Below are 23,556 nucleotides of genomic sequence, written 5' to 3' on the forward strand. Positions count from 1 at the left end.
AAACAGCCATAAAAATAATGAAAACCTAAATATGAAAAGCTCATCTCTTAGTAGAAAAAGAAGGCTATCTTCATGAACTTTGGGTGAAAATTTATTCAGCAAGATGCAAAATAAATATAAAGGAGGAAACTATCAAATACGACTGTTAAAATGTATAACCCTTGGTGCAGAAATTGATGCTATAAATAAAATAAAAAGGTAAAGCCACAGCCTGGGAGAATATATCTGAAATGCATATAGCTGCCAAAATGTTAGAATCCAGAGCTCAAGGGGAAGAAAGCAAATCAGTAAGAAAAAAAAAAAAAAGCCCAATATAAAAAATGGACAGTTCATAGAAATGAAATCCATTGGCTCATAAACTTAAAAGATACTCAGTGTTATTCATTATTAGTAACAAGAAATGACAAGATACAGTTCTGTGCAAGTCACATCCATGAGAGTGAGGGTAAAAAGCAAAGATGAGCATGATCACTTTGGAGAGTAATTAGACAACAGTTGTGAAGATGTTCATATGCTGTTCCCCAGTAATTTCACTTCTTGGTGTATATCCCAGAGAAATTCCCATTTGTGCACAAGGAATCATATATTAGAATGTTTATGTATTGATTTTAATAGTGAACAATAGGAAGCAACCATAATAAGCCTAAAGAAGACAGAAGAATATACCACAGTTTATTTTAAAAAATAATTAGGCACACGAGGGAAAAAGACAGTATGAATGAGAACCAACAACGAGCAAATGCCCTATGTTGGGCTCCAGATTCTGGTTTTATCAGGCACAGATGTTAAATGAATTTGCTTACATTAAAGGTGATAGATTTGACGATTTCAGTAGAGAAAAAGTATAAAAAGGACTGAACAGAATTTCCAAAACTGAATATTAAAATTAAGAAAACAGTAAGAGGGTTTAATAGCGGATGAGACACAGCTGAAGAAAAGAATTATGAACTAGAAGGTAAGTGTACAGAATCCAGATTGAAGCACTGAGACCCCCAAAAAGAAAATTAACGAGAGGTTAAAAGATGATAAAAGATCTCCCACAATCCCCAAGCATGGCTTTTTTTAAAAAGGCTGAAAGAAAGCTAGTAAATCTAATTACAGGAAGAAAAACATATTAAAAAGAAACAATAATTTGTCTGCAAGTTTCTTAGGACACAAAAGTCACCATATACAAAAGAAAATGTTCGTAAATCAAACTACATTAAAATTAGCGTTTTTCATGAAAAGATGTCACCATTAAGTAAAAATGCAAGCCACGTGTTAGGAGAAGATAATTGCAGCATAAAAATCCAATAAAGGACACACCAGTTGAGAAAGTAACATTGACACGTATACACCATGTGTGAAGCAGCTGACACAGGAGCCCAGCCTGATGACCCGGGGGATGAGGAGGGGGTGGGCAGAGGGAGGCGCATGAAGGATATATGTGTATACAGTTATGACTGATTTGTGTTGCATGCAGAAACCAACACAAGATCGTAAAACAGTTTTCCTCCAATAATTAAAAAAGTATTGAAAAAACTTACATTAGTAAGAAAATAGCTTAATTTTTAAACAGACAAAAAGACTTAAATATTTCACCAGAGACGTTATCCAAATGACCGATAAATATGAAAAAAAAAAATCAGATAAAACCATGCAGTAATACCAGATTGCTAAATTTACCAGATGTTTGCAAATAGGTGAAGCAACCAGAGCTGTCAAACAGGGCCAGTAGGAATGTAAATTGTAACAGTCACTTTGGAAAAGTTTAGCATCATCTACAAAACCTGGAGTTGTTGTGGTTTTTTTTCCACTTTGGAAAAGAGTTTACCATCATCTACAAAACCTGGAGGAGTTTTTTTTTTTGTTTTTTTTTTGCTCTAACCAGCATTTCCATTCTTAAGAATATATGCAACAGATAAACATACATTTCTGATGGGCCAGGAAGCATATGAAAATGTTTGTCATTATTCATAATGAATAAAACCTTGAAACTGCCCATAAACAGTAAAATGGATGAATTGTTGCCTGGTCGCACTAGGACAGTCAAACCAGACTATAACTGAGTGCACACGGCTGTAACAAGAAAAAGCTTTAGCAGAAGAAGCCAGACCCGAGAGTATATGTTATATTGTTTGTTTATTTAAAGTTCAAGAACAAATGTGGGATTTGGAAATGCATATAGGGATGGTAAAACAAAGAAAAGCAAGAAAGTGGTTATTATAAAAATACAGGATAATGGGATTAACTGTGAAGGCTGGAAAGTGGTAGTGCTTTGAAAGCATTTATGTGAAGCTCTGGGAGGCTTCAATGTTCTTAAAGCTACACTTTGAAAAGAAGAAGAGCAAGCAATAGAGTGAAAAAAATTTTTAAACACTCAGGGCCCTTAACTTGAATATTTAGTTTCTTAAAAATGAAAGATGAAGGTACATATATCAAGATACTAAGTTTTAGCAAACTTGAGTGATGACTCCTTGAGTGTGTGCTCTTTTATTTTATACTTTATAAAGGAAGAAGGGGAGTTAAGCTGATTATTTTCAGATGGCATCCATGAGCAGTGTTGTCCAAAATTGAAATGACAGTGTATGTTTCACTAAGGCCAGCTTCAGCAGATTTTTTTGCTGTAAGTTTTGGCTTCCTATTATAATGCTTCTTGTGAAATCAAACAAGAAGGATTTGCTCTGTGCAACACTTTCCAGTCCTTCTTGACCACAAGTGCTACTTGTTTTGTTTTGTTTTGTTTTTAACATAATTGTTAGTTTGAGAAACAGTTCCTCCAACAGAATGAGAGAAAATGAAGAGTGAATTTAAAAATTAAGATATTACCCAGGGGGATATTCTTTTTCTATCCATTATATTCATTCAGTTATTTCAGTAGCTTCACTTTCATTATCTGTATGTTTTACTGAGACACATCTGCAGGTCAAATTGTAAGATCTTTGGCCTGGTTCATAGTCGTAAGAATGTATAGACTCAGGCCACTTGCATGGATTATCATGAATTTCAAGTATTGGAATCTAGTTATAATTGCCCACACAGTCATGTTTCTAAATAATAGTAGTAAAGAGTAGTAGGAATCATAGCAGTATTTTGGGAGGATGTGTTACATCTAACTGATACAATCCTCACAACCATTTTATTATTCCTATTTTAAAACATTTTGTGGAAGTTGGAAAATTGCCTAAATAGGGATTTTATACATATGGAGGTTTCCAATGTTAAATGATAGAACCCTAGTTCGAACAAGAGCCAGTGAAAGTGTTAGTCACTCAGTCGTGTCTTGACTCTTTGAAACCCCATGGACGGTAGTCCGCCACGCTTCTCTGTCCATGGAATTTCCCAAGCAAGAATATTGAAGTGGGTTGCCATTTCTGCCTCCAGAAAATCTTCCCCACCCGGGGATCAAAACCGGCTTGCCTGCGTGGCAGGTGGATTCTTCACCATCTGAGCTTCCAGGGAAGAATTGGACTATAAAGTCTGAGTGCCAGAGAATTGATGCTTTTGAACTGTGGTGCTGGAGAAGACTCTTGAGAGTCCCTTGGAGGACAAGGAGATCAAACCAGTCAATCATAAAGGAAATCAACCCTGAATATTTATTGGAAGGGCTGATGCTGAAGGTGAAGCTCCAATACTTTGGCCACCTGATGTGAAGAGCCAAATCATTAGAAAAGGCCCTGATGCTGGGAAAGACTGAAGGCAGGACAAGAAGGCAGTGACAGAGGGTGAGGTGGTTGGATGGCATCCATGACTCAATGCACATGAGTTTGAGCAAACTCTGGCAGATGGTGAAGGACAAGGAAGCCTGGTGTGCTGCAGTCCATGGAATCATAAGGAGTTAGACACAACTTAGCTACTGAACAACAAGCTCAGAGACTTAGATCTCTGATTTTAAAGTCTCAGGGTTGGTTTTTTTACTGACCTCGGGCAATAAATGGAGACATTTTTGGTTATGACTACTGGCATGTTAGTGCATAAAGGCCCAGGATGCTCCTGAACATCCTACAGTACACAAGACAGCCACCTACAACAAAGGGTTGTGCAACCCAAAGCATTCCTAGTGTCAAGGATGAGAAACTTGGTCTAGATTAGTGAGATTTTAAGATTTAAGAGAGTGCTTACTGTCATTGTTCAGAACAGGGTTGTTTTGTTTTTGTTTTGTTGACCACACTGCACAGCTTGTTGGGGTCTCAGTTCCCTGACCAGGGATCGAACCCTCACTCTCAGCAGTGAAAGTGTGGAGTCCTAACCACTGGACTGGGAGGGAATGTCCTCAGAGCAGTTTTTAAGCCTTTTTTCTGCCTCTTTGTCATTCACTTTGATCACACACCTCCATAAGTCACTTTGCAGGTCTTGCCTAGGGGAGGGCTTGAGAATACAGTTGTGTGTCAATTTTCCTTGGCATTCTAAGGGGTGGTAGGTAGGCTTTCTGAGAAGGAATTCTTTAGATTTACAGAGGAAATTGATATAATAGTTTTGGCTTTACCAGTTGGCTCCGCATATCAGCTGGTGAAGAATCCGCCTGCAATGTGGGAGACCTGGGTTCAATCCCTGGGTTGGGAAGATCCCCTGGAGAAGGGAAAGGCTACCCACTCCAGTGTTCTAGCCTGGAGAATTCCATGGACTGTATAGTCCATGGGGTCACAAAGAGTCGGATACAACTGAGCAACTTTCACTTCACTTCACACCATATTTATTGTGTACACAGACACACTGGTTTAGATTTCTATGCAGCTTTGCCAGGCTCTGCTAAGTGAAACCTCTGGCACATAAGACTTAAAGACATCATAAGTGGTAGTAACCTGGGCCTCTAGAGTATGCTGCTGCTGCTGCTTCTGGTTCAAGTAGGAATGACCGCAGAGATCTGCAAGACCTCCTTCCCAAACTGTAGCCTGCCAGGCTTCTCTGTCCTTGGAATTTTCTAGGCAAGACTACTGGTGTGAGTTGCCATTTTCTCCTTCAGGGGATATTCCCATTCCAGGGATGGAACCCTGGTCTCCTGCACTGCAGTCGGGTTCTTTAGCCACCAGGGAAGCCCCCTTCACAGACTACAGGGCGTTTAACTAGAACTCAGTGCTTCTCTTCGGAGGAGGAGAACATCTGAAAGGGAAAATGAAAGTGAAGTTGCTCATCGTGTCCCACTCTTTGTAACTCCGTGGACCGTAGCCCACCAGGCTTCTCTGTCCATGGGATTTTCCAGGCAAGAGTGCTGGAGTGGGTTGCCATTTCATCCAGGGGATCTTCCTGACCCAGGGATCGAACCTGGGTCTCCCACATTGCAGGCAGACGTTTTACCCTCTGAGCAACGAGGGAAGCCCTGAGGACATCTGAGTTGAGTGGCAAATAAAGGGCAAACACTAGAAATTGCTATCCTGTATCTAAATCTATGCTTAAATAAAATTTTAAATTGGATTATTAGTCCTATCTATTGCACTGTTTCATTTTAATCAAAATTTAAAGAAAATCCCCAACTCGGAACTCCTTTTGAGCCTAAGTTCCTAAGAGTGGGGCACTGCTAAATTCCTAGCACCTGGAATGGTTTCTGGTGCATAATAGACCCTCAGACATTGTTTTGAGTGAATGAATAAATGCATGAATGAAAGTATAATTTGAGTTTATTTTGCACCTTAATACCGTGCTTTTGTTACTTTTCATCTCTGCTGTGGCAGGCATGCAGACCTCAGCTGTAAAGAATGGTACTGTGGGTAAATTTTTGCATTCTGTGTCCTGTTATACCAGATCTGAGACTTTTAATGTGCCACTGAAGGGAAGATTGGTGAGAAATGGCTTACCCTTTCATAACTTGACCACTCCCTTTTCAGTCTTGTGGACATCCCTAAGTGCTGTATACCTCTTCGAATGTATCTAATAGAACACATTTTGGTAGATGTGTTTATTGTACATACAGGTCATGTTAAGTTCATTTTTAGTTGGGAATTTACTAAGGTCAGGACATCACCACTGATAAATGATAGTATATCACTGTAGACCCAGGAGTTACTGTTGAACAATTGATTTATTGCTCTTCACTTCACATTTTAGAGTTAGTTTGGGCATACCACTTGTTTATATTATACTAGTCATTCCAGATACTTTACTGCAGACCAGAACATGCTTTAAGCAAAATAGCTACTGGGCCATGGATTACCACTAGCATCTTTATGTTCTGGGACAGTCCTGAAAATCCTGAGCATGCTAATAAGCAAGGTCAGGACTTGTCCTTCTGTTTTCTAGTCTCCTGTTGGACTTAACTAATACACAACTGACAGCCCTTGGTGATTTTCAGGGAGTTTGGTCCTTTTAAGGAGAAGAAGTATTTACCGTCCATACTAACAAATGCATTAGCAGTACAAATCCTGTTGCTTGAAGAAAATGGCTCCGTAATGCTGATAGCATTCATATCCGAGGTTGCTGGCTAACTGGCATGTGGCCAGGTCTCACTGCGATGAGATGGACACCGTTAGTTTACAGTAGTGCAGTGGTACGTGATTAAATTAAAAGGTAGGTGCCCTCCAGCAAATCTAGCTTACCAAGCAGTCTTGGTATAAAATATTCCCCATTGACTCCCTCACTTTCTGAGGAATCATCTCCGAAACAACCCATCTGAAGCACTTAGCATCTTAGTTTTAATTCTAGACTACTGTTTAATGAAATTGTAGTTGTCTGAGAGAGAGCATCTTCTCACTGTGGCATGTCACCTTTCATTTTTGGTATTATCCACGATCACATCTTCAAGCATCTACCTCTTCTCCTGTTAGGAACTGAATGTTTATCTCTTCCCCCAGTCCGTAGGTTGAAGCCCAACTCTCTGTGTGATGGTGTTAGGAGATGGGGCCTTTGAGAGGTAATTAGGTTTAGTTGAGGTCATAAGGGTGGATCTCCCATGATGGAAATTAGTGCCTTTAATAAACAGGAAGAGGTACTAGAATTTCTTTTCCACCACATGAGGATAGAGGAGAAGGCAGATGTCTGCACAGCAGACATCCGAAGAAGAGGGTCCTTCTTCACCAGGAACCAGATCCGCCTGCACCTTGATCTTGGACTTTCCGACCTCCAGAACTGTGAGAAAGAAACATCCGTTGTTTAAGCCGCCCAGTCTGTGGTGTTTCATTATAGCAGCCCTAGCAGACTAAGACATTCACTCCTCATGTTCTCGCTAACCAAGTTTACTGAGTCTCCTGACCAGTCAGGTGTCCCCTGACGACACAAGTCAACTTAATACTATCATAGTTTCATAATTCTGTTGAATTTAACATCTCTTAAGAAGAAGATTACCGTGCATCACAGTTCTCGGGCCGTATCCTCCCTGGCCTATTTCCATATTTCCACAGCCCCTGTTAACCAAAACAAGTCTTTAGGGTGTTGTGTAGCCAGACCTTCATTCATTTAGAGACAGATGTGCTTGCAGGTCTGTGGTCATTCTGCTGATTGTTCCATTTTAATACTTCCCGTGTGGACATACCTAAGAAGCATATACAACAGTCACAGGTTCTTTATGTCCTGTACATGTGAACTGTTGCATGACCACCATTTTGGAATAGCAGATATTCTCTTGCCTTTTGTGGTTCTCTCCCTAATTGCTTTATGAACTAACTTAAACACTTCCTTTGATGTTTATGTTTTTACAATATAGATTTCTCTTAAATTTTACTAATAAACATATCAGTGCAGCTCCAAATTTAAATATAGCTCTATTAGCTTGTAGAATTCTTAGCTATGTTCTGGGCACTATTACTTGTTTTACTTAAACTGTCTCATTTAATCCTTCAAACAGTCCTACGAGATAGATGTTATCTCCATTTTAGAAAGAAATACAAGTTCAGAGAAGCTAGGTGATTTGGCCAAGGTCACATGGCCGAGCTGGGATTATGACTGCCTCCACAGCTCCTGTTGGACCAGCTGCTTCATGGTGTCCCTCAGTCTGTAATCACGGGAATGCATCCTTTTGCTGATGAAGGGATTAAGGCTTAATGAGGTAGCTTGCTCACATTTACATACTGATGAGGTGTAGAGCTGGGATTCAAACCCTGATTTTACAGCTCAGGATTCCAGTGCTCTTTGATTTTGAGTGTTCCAAATAAGCCAGGTAAACATTATTTTCTGTGACTTAGAGCACTTCCAGCAAACCTATTGCATTGGATGCCTAAAGCTGCACTCAGGTTAGACACAGGGATTGTGCTTCCCTTGTTTGGATGATGAATGAATTTGGGTTAAAAGAATTGCCTTCATGTAAAATCAAGCAAAAAGAAAATCATGTAAGCGAATCTTTTCAGTATAGCCTTCTCTACATAAAAGGTATAAAACGCAAATCCTTCAATACATTTTGTGTAGGGAAATTCTCCCTTGCTTTATGTCATTTCTACTTGTTCCTTCCTGTAAATAAAACACACAAGTTGTATTTATTTGACCTTTCTGACTCATTTTAGTTCTGGTCCCTCTCACTAAGACAGTGGCTTGAATGTTCATATTATCCACATTTTTCCCATCTTCTACATAGTAAATCCATAATTCAGGGAAAATCTTTTTAAGGCCGATAAATTGTGCCCAGATGATTTTTATCCTATCAGTCTATAATGTCCTTAGTGTTTATATAGACAGTGGTGAATATGCTAAGAAGTTGGCAAAAACCTCTTGATGTGTTTATTTGAGTTCCTGTACAGTAGCAAATTTAATGTAGCTGCTGAATTTTAGAACCTTTGCTTTGTTCTGGAACCTAACATCATGCCAGGTGCTCTATTACATAGAACCTCCCAGATATGCTGCTACTTTATATTCTGGGTTGTAGATAGTAAAAGATTGAGTCTCCTTTTCAAAGCTTCTGCTTTGAAAACCCTTTGCCCTCATGTTTCGTTTCTTTAAGGCTAATTTAAGCGCCTGCTCTTGGAACTTCCCTGGTGGTCCAGCCCTCTGTGCTCCCAATGCAGGAAAGCTGGGATTGATCCCTGCTTGGGAAACTAGATCTCACATGCCACAACTAAATGTCTGGCATGCCGCACCTAAGGTTCTGCAAAGCCAAAAAAGTACACATAAATTAAAAACCTACCCTCCTGTGTGATCATAGAATGGGCCTGACTTTGACATAACCTGTTGTCACTTGTATTTGTATGGCCTGAACGTGGACATAAGGACATGCTAGCTTTCCTGTGATTGTCTAAAAAGAATCCATGTTTGATGTTCTTCTCTAAGTTAAAAAAAGGTGGAATGAAACATTGGGCTCTGGTTGGTAAGAGCTGGCCTTGTTGAACCGTCTTCGTGTCTCACTGGGAATGTGCTGGAGAGTGTGCTGTCAGCTCCAGCACAGACATGCTGTGGCATCGTAGTCCTCGAGTTTCTAGCCATGCAGCCTTGATCAGCAGCTATCCAAAAGTCCATCCTGGTTGCTGACTCTTCTGTGAATATAAATACAAGGCATCCCGTTTTTTATTAACTTCTCCCACTGAATCTCGGACAAAGACCACGTATTTCAGGACTTTGGGAGCCACTTTGTGATTCTAGGAAAATCATTTTTCCATATTGCCATGGCTGTTCAAAATGGTACTCGGGATTTTGTCTGTAAAATAGACTCTTTTAGTCAATCATTATGCTGGTTCACTTTCTTTATATTCTGAATAAGAATGTCTCTGTATTTAGTTAGAAGTAACCTTGAAGGTGTATGGACATCTTACAAGCATCTTGCCTCCAGCCGGCCCCTTCCCTGTCCTGAGTCTTTCTGTGTATCAGAAGAATGCGTCTAAGATGGACATTTATTAGACAACTCATAGAGAACTAGTATTTTCTTTTGGCACATAAGAAATAATCAGTAAACATAGTGTATCGGTAGACAAATCAGATACTAGCATTACAGTGTTGTGACATCCCCCTTAAGAAAAGATGTCTCAAATATTCTGAAACGTGACCCTCACACACACACACTTCTGCATCTTTCTAGAATAAGGATCTCACCTCCAACGGTTTTCCTATGGCCATGAAATTCTCCCCTGCTTCATTTCATTTTTATTGGTTTCATTCTTGAAACCAAAGTACCTACTGTAGTAGTTTGAAAAACAAAAATAATAACCTTTGACAGTTAAAAAGGTCTAGAGGAGTGCAGAGTCATAGTTGTAATAGTATTACAAGGATTTCAAAGTCAGCTAGAGGCACAACCAGCCATAGAGGATGCAGTACACTTATATGAGAGGAATGTGTGTCTTTTCTATATAAAATTTAAAGCTCCTTAACCATTGGAAAACACGAAATGCCTAAAGCTAAATCGTGTATCTTTTGTAGAATGCTTACCTGTGGTTCGGTCAGCATTATTTTGCACAATAAAGAAAATAGATATTTTGAGAAAATCATTGGATTTCTTTAAGTAATCTTGCCACATTTGCATTTTCCCATCTGGATGCAGCTGAAAGTACCCATGGCAGACAAGCCTGGTAACACAGTGAACTTCCGGAAGCTACTACTGAACCGTTGCCAGAAGGAATTTGAAAAAGATAAAGCCGATGATGATGTCTTTGAGAAGAAGCAGAAAGAACTCGAGGCTGCCAGTGCTGTAAGTGTTTTCACAGGAAAACTGTGCCTTTGCACTTTGAGTGTTACCAGAATTTTCACGAATCCGGCTACCTCATCGTCCTGCTACTTCAGTAGGTGCCTGTGGCCTTTTCTTCAGGTGGAGCTATACTGTATTGATGTTTAGAGGAAAGCTTTATTCCTTTTAGCGCCACATGTTAAAACAACTCAACCTTCTAAGACAGGGATTCAGAACCTAGACTTCAGAGAGGTTACTGAATTCCAGAAATCTCTTGAAATGGATGTGAACTTGTGGGTATAGTTTTATGTTCTGAATAGGTCTGTGGTTAACTGTCAAAACCTCAAAGGGTCTACCTGACCCTTAATTTAAACAAGAAGTTTATTTAAACAACAAGGCAATTGACTTGAAGGGAAAATTATATAGGATCATTTCTTCTTTTAGAGTAATTTATCCTTACTTAAACAGAGATTGCCCTATGCGTAACAGCTACATACAGAAAAGTTATAAAGTTGTCACTGGTTTTACAGTGGTAAATGGAAAACATTAAAATCCTCCAATCAAACAAGGAGTGCAAGAATTTTTATGTGGTTCTATTTTTGTTAGACAATGAAAGCAAAATAATATACTGGAGTATAAAGAAAAGAGTTGATGAGTATGCCCCAAATGGAGATAAAGGGGATGTTTTCACCAGACCAGTATTTTTCCCCATCCCATCTTCATTTGGTGTCAGTCAAAACATACCATCGGCCCTGTCGTTTTTTTTTTAAGTGCACTATGCGTGTGCATATACATCAGTTACTTTATGTATAGTAAGGGAATGAGAAAGGAGAAAATGAAAGAGTAGAGAAACTACACTCTAGCAGTCAGGATGTGGCGGAACCAAATTGTGATTTTCTAGCGGAGAGTGTCTTTTTGGTCTGGAGGAACAGAATTCTAGGGGTTCCCTATTTAGTAGACACCTACTATCTGCTCTTGGAACACAACAGTTGTATCTTCATCCTCCACTTCTAACTGTTCAGGTGTGTCTTTTTCACTGATTGGCTGCCTGTCAGATCAGAATTGATCTGCCTCAGTGACAAACCCTCTCATTCACAATAGGCTTTTATTAGGGTACTAAGTGGTGTATGCCTCTTAATGTTAAACGGCACCTCTGAACCATCCTGCCCCTCCACCTTCAAATTAGTATGATTGTTTTTCTTGGTTTTGACGCCTTCCTTGAGCTTTTCATCAGCAGTGCCGAGCTCCATAGTCTCCCTAGCTGCTGCTTCATAGGAGACTTGCCAGGTCTGCACTGAACGAGCACACAGGCAACACCAGTCACACGTATGTTTTTAGCATCTTTTGAGTAGTACGATCTTCATCATCAAGATTCTGTTATTCTTCCTTATGCAATAGCCAGAGGAGAGGACAAGGCTTCATGATGAACTGGAAGAAGCTAAAGATAAAGCCCGGCGGAGATCCATTGGCAACATCAAGTTCATTGGCGAACTCTTTAAGCTCAAAATGCTGACTGAAGCCATCATGCATGACTGTGTGGTGAAGCTGCTGAAGAACCACGATGAAGAATCCCTCGAGTGTCTGTGTCGCCTGCTCACCACAATTGGCAAAGACCTGGACTTTGAGAAAGCAAAGGTACGACCCCCAAATCTCAGAAACCTCCTGCAGGGACTCTTTGTCAGCTGCGGAAGTTGACTGTCAACACAGGTCTCCATCTTATCCTAGCAGACAAGGCTGCTTGCTTTTCTTTCGTCCTTCTCACTGTCAGTGTTGGGCCATGGTGCTCCTTACCACGTTTTCATTAAAGTCAGAAGTGAAGAGGGTCCAAAAGAATTTAAAAGCCAGGTCATGAATTGAGATTATTTGTCCCATGTCCTTTATTTTACAGGGCCTTCACATGTATATGAATAGCAATACATTTCTGTGGACAGAAATTTGGGGGTGAGGGGGAAGCTATCAAGAGCCAGAACTGACAGCAAGACAAGAATGAAGACCTAGTAGCTTTCTCAAGTTTATGCTCTAATTAATGACAGGGCTATCTAACCATAATATAAGAAATCATTAAAAATATTATAATTCAAACATAACATGGTACTGTCCAAATAAGGGGTAGGGAAATTAGAAACACATCAAAGAAATAATGTCAGAAATGTTTTATAACATAGGAATCAGCTAGGGTTATGTTTGGCTGTGACAGAAAACCCCGAATATCAGTGTGTATGTAAGACTGAGGTTTATTTCTCACTCATGTAAATGAAGTTCAGGAGTAAAAATTCTAAGGCTGGCCTGGTGGCTGGCTAAGAGATGACAAAAAATTTCAGTTCCTCCAGTGTAACATTTTGTCATCCCTAAGGTGTAGCCCTGGAGTACTTCTTGACATCATAGCCAAGAAGGTTAGAAAAGGGCAAAGGACACAGCCACCTCTCTCTTAAGGTTCCAAGGGGATGCAGTAGGACATTTCCATTTATATTCTGTTGGCCTATATTTAGTCATATGGCCATGGCCTGCCGCCTGGAATGTGTAGCCTTTATTTTGGGTGTCATGTTCAATTAAAAATTCTACCACAATTCCTTTTGGCCAAAAGTTGTATTCCTATGCTGTCTTAAAATTCTGTGTGATAAAGCAACATTTGAATTCCTCAGCCAGGAATACCAGTGATTTTGTATCTTGCAGCCACGTATGGACCAGTATTTTAATCAGATGGAGAAAATTGTGAAAGAAAGAAAAACCTCATCTAGGATTCGATTCATGCTTCAGGATGTAATAGATCTAAGGCTGGTAAGTAGAAAAATCAACCTACCTCTTCAGTCTCTTTTCAGGATTGGCTTGGGGAGGATGTCGTAGGATTTATATGTGTAATGGCGTAATGCTTTTGCCGCATGACTCAGAACATGGATCGACAAACTGTGATGAGAGCTATGTGGAAGGACAAAGAGCATATACACCTGCCTGTCTGTAACTTATTTCTTCTCCTTATTCTGGTGATCAGACCACTTTGCAGTTTTGAAACCAGCCATTCTGAATGCAAACTGTGGTCAGTTAATTTAATCTTAGCATGCTAAATAATCAAGAATTCTCATCTTCAAAATAAATGTATTTCTCTTCCCCGAGCCTTACATTTTAATCTCTGAAGTGGTGACATTGTCTGCCTTGCAGGTGTGTTATAAAGATTCAGTGGTTATGTATGTGCCCAGCTCCCAGGAGATGTAGATGTTTTCCTCTCTATTGTTTTTCCTGTATACTCTCTTGTTCTGCTGCTTTTTTTCCCTCCTTTGTCATGCTAAGTATAGTTTTTACCACTACCACCTTTTTCAACTCCAAGAGGAAATACACTGCCACTGACCCTAAGCTAGAGGAAGTGAATATAGGTCCCCCTCTGTACCCTGCCCTGCCCTCAGACCAGGCAGCATTGACGATGGCTCTTTATCTTACTAAGCTGAGACGTGACCTCAGGATCCTTATTAACAAAGTCACTTCCAGTTGATCAGAATTTTGAATGCGATTTAAATCTATTTGCCATTCTTGCCTCAAACTAATATAAGTAAATGTTAAAAATTGCTCCGCCTCTTCCTTCAGTCACTCATATTTGTATCAGATATTGAGACTATAGCTCAGAAGGGAAGGAATGGGAGAAGTGTAACTTGAAGGAGACAGCTTGTCTTACTCTTAGTGGAGAGGATAACTAGAGCTAGAGCTTAGAGCATTTTGTATAGATACCACAACCTCCATATGCGAGGAAGGAAAATGCTAGTCATCCTCGATTTAGAACCCCAGCGGAGTGTGGTGTGAACTGAGTAGCAATATATCTGGCAGCGTCAAGGCCAGAAGTCCTGATCTTTATTGATTCCTCTTCTCTCTCCTTTGGAAAGTGCGAAATGATAAAATGTACAGATAGGTGGCTAGATAGGTAGGTAGGTAGATAGTTGGGCCATTCTTTCACTCTGTATTTCTATCCGTTGGCTTCTGTATAGAGTGACTCAGTGGCTGAGGCAGATTTCAGTGTTCAGCACTGCATCTGAACTGCACACAGAGCCATCTGTGAGGTGGCTGAGCCTGCTGTAGCGCCAGGTTTACGTGTATGCTATGCCTTTCTGGCAGTGAAAGGAAGAAACCGATTTTTCTGAAGTTTCCTTTCTATTTTTAGTTATCTGGCTGACATCCTGGTTTTCTCCTTTTATAGTGTAATTGGGTATCACGACGAGCAGATCAGGGGCCTAAAACTATTGAGCAGATTCACAAAGAAGCTAAAATAGAAGAACAGGAAGAGCAGAGGAAGGTCCAGCAACTCATGACCAAAGAGAAGAGACGACCAGGTGAGGGGTGGGTCTGCCGGGCGCTAGGGAGCTCAGGGGCTTGAGGGATGGATATGTTGAGAATTCCACACTCAGGTGTGAGATGAGAGCAGAAAGACTGACCCAGAGAACAGAACGGTGAGTGGCAAGTGAAACAGCATCACCTGGAGACTGGTTGTGTAAAAACAGAGAATGTGGGAAGCACGTAGTATTCCTTTGATTACTCCAAAGTCAGCAAGCAACAAGGCTTTATTGAGCATCTTCTGTATACTCAGTATAGGTGAGGGATATGAAAAGAAGTAGAAGATACAGCTCCTTCCCTCTGGAAGCCAGCACTAATAAAGGGAATGTTTTCAAGCAAACGGAAGATACTATCAGTTATGAAATGTATTCTCCACTCAGGCTGTTAAAATTCAGAACAGGCAGGATAGCAACCTGGAGGAAAGGGGCACTTGAACTGTGCACTGGTAGATGGCCAATATTTGGAAGGGATGGAAAAATTATAGTCATGAAATTAAAGTAAATATATACTGTAAAGAAGAATAAATAAGCCTGATTAGAGTAAAATTTAAGTGTTGAGAAGGACTGAAAAAATCCGAGAAGAGTGGACCCAAATCAGGAAGTTGGGCTTGAGCCGACACTGAGGAGCCGCCGCGTGCTTTTGAGCAAAGGCTTGATGATGGGCTGGGTACATGTCAATAAAAGGGGTCTGCTGCTCCCTGGAGAAGACGCTGATGCTGGGAGTGACTGAGGGCAGGAGGGGAAGGGGGCGGCAGAGGATGGGATGGCTGGATGGCATCACCAACTCAATGCGCATGGGTTTGAGCAAACTCTGGGAGATAGTGAAGGACAGGGAGGCCTAGCGCAGTGTAAGTCCATGGGTTCACACCAAGTCAGACACAACTTAGCAACTGAACAGCAGTGACCACATTGCTTGTCACACGATGAATCAAAGGGTATACCAAACTCAGAAACACTGTTGTCAGTTGAAATCCTATGTGGAAGGAGGTTAAAACTTGGTAGTGATAAAAATAAAAAGGAAGAAAAGAAAAAAAGGTGAAATAGTAAGCATTTTACACCTGAGAAAATAGAAAATTCTGTTGACTCAGTTTAGGAACATTGAAAGGAAACTTTTTCCAGAAAGGAAAGGAAATGATCGTTTTTCTTATAAGATTGTTTCTTCTGAGATGACATCCAAATGGGAATGCTCGTTTTGTCCACTGTGCTATGACGTGCTCAGATGGTGAACAGGTCATATTAGTATCAAGGTTGAGGGCGTAGACTCGAGCCAGACTGTCTTGGTGTGAGTTTCAGCTCTCCTGCATCCTAGCTCCGTGACCTTGCGCAAGTCACTTAATCTATAAAATTGATCGAATAATAGTACCTAGGATTTGTGTGAGGCTGAAATGAGATAGGCAAAGTGTTCAGCATAGCAACTGACACTGACTAAATATTCAACAGCTATGACCTGGTATTTATCAGAGACACTGTATACTCAGTGAAGTTCTGAGAGATGACTCCACCAGGGAAGAGAGTGTACTTTTCCATTCCCCAGGAGCAAGGAATAATCAAGGGTGTTCATGACCATTAGTATCACTTAGCAAAGAGAAAATCAAGAAGCATGTGAGGATTGAAAAAGCTTTTAGACAGACAGTTTGGTGGTCTTTCATTCAGTAAATATTTATTGAGTGCTTGTCACATAACAAGAGAGACAAAGTCCATTACTTCCTGAAGCTCACATCTTAGGAGGAACAGAGGGGAACAAATACTTAAATATATAAGTTTGGCAGATATGTTCTATAGGAAAACTAAAACAGAGAAGGAGTAGGAATGCAAGGTTTGATGAGTAGAGAGGTTGCAGTTCTATATTAGGAAGATTGGGAAGCCTATTTAAGTTGGTGTTGTTTGAGCAAAGACTGAATGAAGTAAGGGAAGGAGTTAATTCATGTGGCTATCTGGGGAAGTGGGTTTTAGGAAAAGGAGACAGTAAATACAAATGCCCTGAAGCAGCCTTTTCAAGCATCAGCAAAAAGGTCAGTGTGGCTAGAGCAAAGGTTATGGGGGGAGAGTGGTAGGAGATGGGGTCTGAGAGGCAGGGGCCAGATTACTTAGAGTAGATAAACCATTTATAAGGAGTCTGTCTTATTCTCACAGTGAAATAGATAACAGAAGCATTTTGAGCAAAGAAGTGACAAGACCTGACTCATAATTTACTAGAGCCACACTAGCTGCCATGATGATAAATGGTGAGGATGAAAGCGGGAAGCCAGTAGTGATGTTTTTATACCAGTTGAGGCTTATTGTTGGCTTAACCAAATTTGTGGTGTTAGTAGTGGTTAGAAGAGGGCTAGATGCTGAATATATTGAAAAGATTGAACTGACAAGATTTGCTGACAAGTGCAACGTGTGAGAAAGAGGAGTCACGGTTTTCTGCCTCTCAGGGCCTGAAAGTTTGGAGAAGCAGGTTTTAAGGGAATGATCAAACCATAGTGTGTCTTATAACATCATTAAGTGAAATAAACTTTGGAATAAATTATTTCCATCTTATTTCTCCCAAAGTATTCTCATCATTAACTCTATACACATTAGATTTGGCCCTCCCTTAGGGAGGATTAGTCTAGCACTAAATCCTTGTTCATTTCTATGAGTTGGTTTCTGCCAGGTCAGTAATGTTTTATGAGAGATGAATACCAGTAGAGTGCTTCTAGTTGAAATTTTCACATTGTGGGTGGTAAGGAGACTGTCAGCAATTCTTTCACAGTTTCTTTTGTCTTTTTCCTGGGTTTTGATTGGAGCTGCTGAGTTGAAAAGATTGCTCACTCTTTCATTGTCAAACTGATTTGAGACAGATGAGAGTCTGGCTCACTCTGTTTTTCCTGCAGGTGTCCAGAGAGTGGATGAAGGTGGGTGGAACACTGTTCAAGGGGCCAAGAATAGTCGGGTATTGGACCCCTCAAAATTTCTGAAAATCACTAAGGTGAGTGTGACGTTTAAGAACAACTTCAAATAGTCTCAAGAACATAACTCTCAAAATTACTTCTCACATGAAATAGCCATATTACACATTTTACCGGGTAGTTGTTTTTTATTACAGATGCATTTCTGCAGGGCAGCCTTAGTAAGCGTATTCTTACCTAGTTGTCCTGGAATTAGTCCTTTTTATTTGTATGAGTGTTAACTAAGAAGGACTAGATTATTTACTAAGGCTTATTAAATTGACTAGGTTAATTCTTAAAGGTATGAGATACTTAGTATAAGAGAGATGGTAACGAAAGTTCTTGAGAAGCCATAATAAATTGTAAGCTTTTATGCATTGTATCCTTAGCTCTAAGGAAGGAGAAAGTGCCTTTTTAAGTTTGTTTTTTATTTTCCTCCCCCCCCCTTTTTAAGTTTGACCATGAAAGGAATGAATGGTTTGCTGTATCTAAGGCATAAAAGAAATCACAGAAGACCTACCAGAAATTATTCTGTAATAAAAATTTACTGGACCATCACTTCACTTCACTTCCTTCTCTTGAGAGTCCATGGGCAGTAAGAGGAAAGAATTTTCTCCTGGCATATGTTTTGAGCAGTAGAAGTTGATCACTATATGTAGAGTGAAGAGAACCCTGGAGAACATAGAGAAAGTGGAATTACATTTTTTGTAAAAGTGGAAACTTCCACAGCCCACTGGGTTTTGCAGACTACTTGCAAGTGTGGTTTGATCTTCACTCGTCATACACTTTCCATAGATGTGAAATTAGCAGCCTGCCAGGAGGATACTAAAGACAGTCTAAAGCTCACAGTGAAGATATCAAATAGAAGATGAGCTGTGTTGTTTGCATCCTTACAGTTTTGTCAAAGCATTGCTTCAGGATGAAGCATTCCCTCTCTGGGTCTCTCTTGATGTATCAGCTAGGATCCTGTTTTCTAAGACTCTGGTACATTCTTCCAGTTGTTTATGTCCCAAAGAAGGAATTCCATTGCTGAATACAACTTGATTCCCATCCACTTCCATTTCCAGCAAGAGACAGTTTTAACTAAAATCATTTGTCTGTGTTTTAAAAAATTGTTTCTGTGCATGGGTGCTATAAAAAGGAATTGTTGGTATTAAGCCTACAACATTATTTCCTTAATATTTTTAAAAATATATAAATTAAAATAAATGTGTGTATTCAGTTAGTTATACTGTTGGTACTCTATATAAATACTAGAAGCTCAAAACCATTAGGGAGATTCACTGTTAACTACATACAGCAAGCAGCACTGTCAGAACGTAGTAACACCTTTCTCATGAGGATCTGCCTTACAGCGTTTGTGTGGTGGTGTGGATTTTATGAGGTACTCTGTGCATTTGTACTGAAGTTGTGCTGGGAGAGTTAAGTCTGAGAGCTATCAGGCACTCGAACTGTCCATCTAACATGTTCCTCTCTTTTCTCTTGTTCGCCGTTACTGAACCATGCACCTATCTCACCTCTCCTTCCCTGCCCCAACCTATTTTAGGCTTTGCTAAAATGTGAAATCTTTGGGTCTTTTGACCTGTTTCCTAACAGTCACTTGAAAAGATTAATGAGTTAATTTTGTAATATTTGTATATTCCTTTTTTTTTTTCCACTTTAAAATCCCTGGGCATTGTAAGAGGGACATCATTAGAAACTGCTTAGCAGATTGGCATACCATCTTTGAGGATCTGAATGCATTCTCCAGGCCAGTGGTTTCCAGCTGTATTTTGTGGACACAGGATTCCAAAGAGTTCTTCCAGGGCCAGAGGAATGGGAACAGTTCCAACTTATGTTTTGTATATGGGCATTCCAAGCAAAATTTTGTTGCTGAAATTGATTTTATTGCACTGGGGGGAAAAAAGAGAAGATAAACTATTCTTCTAGAATAGTTCCTACTGTTGACTTGTGATCCCTTACGTTGCAGCCCACAATTGATGAGAAAATTCAGCTGGTACCTAAAGCGCAGTTGGGCAGCTGGGGAAAAGGCAGCAGTGGTGGAGCAAAGGCGAGCGAGACCGGTAAGTGTGGAGAGTTCTTTTCTCCGGAAGCTGGCGTTCTGCAGTCGTTTCACAAGCGTACGTTTTAGCGCAAGATCTATAAACTAATCAAGCCTAGATTTATTGGTGTCCCACTCTTAACATAATTGAGGCTTTCCTCCTCAGTATGGATCCTTAGGTATTTTGAATGTCTAAAACAAGTTGTTGTTTTTTTTTAATTCAAAGACTACTTAAAACTTTAATCTGTTTGATTCCTTTGGGGTTTTTTTGCTTTTTACAAATTCAATATAATTAGAAAAGTTACTGGGACTCCAGATTAAAATGGAAACTCATATTGCTGAGAAAAATAATATTATTACCCAGAAGCATTTAACTTTAGGGTGTTGTGAAAGAAAAAAGAATTAGATTAAAATATTTTTTCCAAATCTGTGTCAGAAGTAGATTTTGAGAGATTTGACTTTAGGACTGACTTACTTAGATCATAACAATTTAAACTTCATTGTTAACCTCCTTCCCATATTTCCCTTCTATTACATGATTTTGACCTTTTTTCTTTTAAATTATTCACTTAGACTCACATCCATACATTTACGTAAGTGACATCACAGCATTTTTTAAGTGAAGTATTTTCTTTTGGTTTCCCTTGCCTTCTTTCTTCCCCTATTTACCATTCCCATGCCCTACTTAGGATAATTTAGTTATATTTTTAAAGGAGCAAATAGTTGTAATGAATAAATATTTCTAAATTCTTTTTTACCTACAAAATCCTTCTAACACTGTGCTTCTAAGCGTATGGTCTGCGGACTAGGAGATTGGCATCAGCTGGTTAGGCTTGTTAGAAATGCCTAGCCTCAGGCCCTTCCCCACGAAGGCAGATCAATTAGAAGCTGCATTTTAGTCATGTGATTTGTATCTTTCTCTCACTCCTTAATATCTATAGATGCCTTAAGATCAAGTGCTTCCAGTTTAAACAGATTCTCTGCTTTGCAACCTCCAGCACCTTCAGGGTCTACATCATCCACACCTCTGGAGTTTGATTCCCGGCGGACCTTAACTAGGTAAGCAGTCTGCACATTAATAAAGATTGGCCTGCTTGTCAGGCTGGCTGGCTGGTTGTCTGTCTGACACAAGACTCACTCTCTCTCTGATGATAATCCCTATGGGTAGATTCGTTTCATCAGTAAAGTTGATTTCCTCCAAGATAAGGAAGTTAGAGTGTTCAGATGAGGTGGAAGGGATATGCAGTAGCTTGCTCCGCTCAGAAAGCCAGGCGCAGCTGAGGAGCCCCGGGAGCTTGTGTCAGGGCTCCCCGAGGCGAGGTGCAGGTGCTCCAGAGCAACCAGCGCCCTCAGCTGCGGCCCTCAAGCTGCGTGGAAGGGCCCGACCGCCCACCCGTGTTTTTCTCTGTCACACTGCTCTTGCAGTTGCATTTGAGCTTGGCTTTTATTTTTCACTGCTGTGTATTCTGCTGTCTTTCTCCTTTCATGTTTGTAGGGTTCGTATAGTCAGGTGTTCCATTGGCTAGTTTACAGAGAGTGGATGAGAACCTGTAGTATAGTGACAGAATGAAATGTTTGGATGTAAGCGCCTTTGGGACAGTTTCTTTAACCTCGCAAACTTCTGCTTTTTATTATTATAAATTAATGTGACTAGGTGGGTTTTCTAAGCTGTATTACTATTCCTTTGGCTTCTGAAACAAAATGCAGCACTGGTGAACTTTTAAACAATAACCTAGATTGTCACTGAGCATCAGCTGTGCTACTGAGGTGTTTGTGGCTCTTTGCCCTGCTATAAATGTCCCCCGAAGGCTGTGCTTTTTGAGGAGTGTCTGTTCCTGCATAGTGATTAGACCATTGCCTTGCCTCTAGGTCTTCCTTTTCTCTTTTTAAATTTACCGTTGCTGATCTCTCTTGGGCTGAGGACCTATTTGCCCCGCTGGTTAGAATTGTCTGAGAGAAGAGTGGGAAGACAGGAAGATTCTCTCCTAAAATGAAAGTAGTGTGTGATTTGGGCTGTTCAAAAATTTTCCATGACTTGGTCCTCAAATATTTTCCATGTATTTGAAATTTCTGAATAAATATCATTGTCAAGTTTGTAAGACAATAAAACCATATTATTTTGGTACTTTGTTTCCCTTTCGCTCACTTAGCTCAAACACTCATCACTGTCTTTCTTCTTAAAAGATTTTTTAAAATTTAAACAAGGAATTGCCATTGGCATTTAAAATTTTCAAGTGGTATCCCTTTAACATTTAAGGAAAAGCTAAAGCACATCTTAATCTCATTAAAGCACTGATTTTACTTGTTTATGTAAATAATTACACTTTGGCGTGTAATTGGTGCCTCATACATCTAAAGTTATCTGTGAAAAGTTCTCCTGCATACTTTTAGAACGTCTTGGTGTTGTTTTATAATTTGAACATAGAGGGAATGGAGGTGGTCTTTATTTTGAGAAGTGTTGTTTTGTCTTTTAAGTCGTGGAAGCACGGGCAGGGAGAAGAATGACAAGCCCCTCCCGTCTGCAGCAGCCCGGCCGAACACTTTCATGAGGGGCGGCAGCAGTAAAGACCTGTTAGACAATCAGTCTCAGGAGGAGCAGCGGAGGGAGATGCTGGAGACCGTGAAGCAGCTCACAGGAGGCATGGACGTGGAGCGGAGCAGCGCTGAGGCAGAGCGGAGCAGGACCCGGGAGCCAGGTGAGGGGCTCTGTGTAAACAGGGACAGGTGAAGACTGGGGCCTTAAATTTGGGCGGCGAAAAGGACAAGGAGACTTTGTGCCCTAGTAGATTTTCTGAATCAATACATGTTAACAGCGCACAAGCCAGTGCTTTAAAAGTTAGAGGATATCTTCCTAATCTTACGGTTCTCATTCCCCAGGTATCCCGTGGTTCAGCAGTTTGTAAATTTTCCCCTTTCACTATTAAAAGCAATGAAGATGAGGTCCTTTTGCTGTATCTTGAGCAATATGAATTTCTCCCAAAGTCCCTAAATTGTACCCCCATGTACATTAGGGTGTGTATCCTTTGTGAAAAGTGAAAGTGAAAGTCGCTCAGTCCTGTCTGACTCTGCAGCCCCATGGACTATACAGTCCATGGAATTCTCTAGGCCAGAATACTGGAGTGGGTGGTAGCCTCCCTTCTCCAAGGTATCCTTTGTACAGCCCCTCACATGTATGAAAATCCTGAAACAGTTGCGCCCACCACAGGGCAAACCAAAGAGAAAGTATCCGATGGCCTTTCATTACCTTCATCTTGGAACCTCTGTGGGTTTTGTACATGTTGAGCATGTTTGTGCTTAGAGGACCAACTCAGGTAGTGCTCTAAAAACTTCCTCATGTGTTTAACCTATCTGATTTTCAGTTTCATCATCTCTTATATGGGGATAAGCGTACTAATTCTGTAGAGTTATTGTGAAGGTTAAAAGTGATAATAACATGTAAATACTTGGAACATTACTTGGTAAATACAAAGTTTGCAAAAAGGTATTAGATGTCTTAATGATGATAATGACAGTGATGAAAAAGTTTTAAATCTTAATCCTGAAGTAATGCTGGTTGTTTTATAACATTTTCCTAGCTTTCAGTTTTGTTTCACTATTTAAATTATGTCTCTTAACTGTAGTTTCTAAATGGATTTCACAGGCAAATTGAAATAAGTTTTCCCGACTGATGAGGACTTCAGATCTTTCAGTTTTAAGGATGTGTGGCCTCCTTCTGCATGCTGGGTGGTTTGGGAGCCTAACAAGATAGGGTATGAGAAACGCCTGGCGTGTACTGGACGCTGTAGCACAGCTGCCCTC

General features: G+C 40.2%; 1 protein-coding gene and 1 pseudogene across 27 annotated transcripts in view; one reads left to right on the top strand and one right to left on the bottom strand.

The window, feature by feature from the left end:
• Positions 1-23,556, top strand: part of EIF4G3 (eukaryotic translation initiation factor 4 gamma 3) — a 355,715-nt gene that overhangs the window by 295,643 nt on the left and 36,516 nt on the right. For 23 of the 27 annotated variants that reach the window (XM_069579148.1, XM_069579145.1, XM_069579124.1 and 20 more), the window contains 8 exons: positions 10,367-10,513; positions 11,888-12,124; positions 13,163-13,267; positions 14,670-14,802; positions 17,664-17,758; positions 19,687-19,780; positions 20,700-20,817; positions 22,234-22,454. In XM_069579148.1, the coding sequence (XP_069435249.1) occupies positions 10,367-10,513; positions 11,888-12,124; positions 13,163-13,267; positions 14,670-14,802; positions 17,664-17,758; positions 19,687-19,780; positions 20,700-20,817; positions 22,234-22,454 (1,150 nt within the window). The remainder of the gene's footprint in view (positions 1-10,366; positions 10,514-11,887; positions 12,125-13,162; positions 13,268-14,669; positions 14,803-17,663; positions 17,759-19,686; positions 19,781-20,699; positions 20,818-22,233; positions 22,455-23,556) is intronic. The other 4 variants (XM_069579151.1, XM_069579150.1, XM_069579129.1 and 1 more) reach the window with 1 other exon arrangement.
• On the bottom strand, positions 11,441-11,739 carry LOC138433150 (small ubiquitin-related modifier 2 pseudogene; annotated as a pseudogene).

This window comes from Ovis canadensis, chromosome 2 (genome assembly GCF_042477335.2).
Source record: "Ovis canadensis isolate MfBH-ARS-UI-01 breed Bighorn chromosome 2, ARS-UI_OviCan_v2, whole genome shotgun sequence".
NCBI lineage: Eukaryota > Metazoa > Chordata > Mammalia > Artiodactyla > Bovidae > Ovis > Ovis canadensis.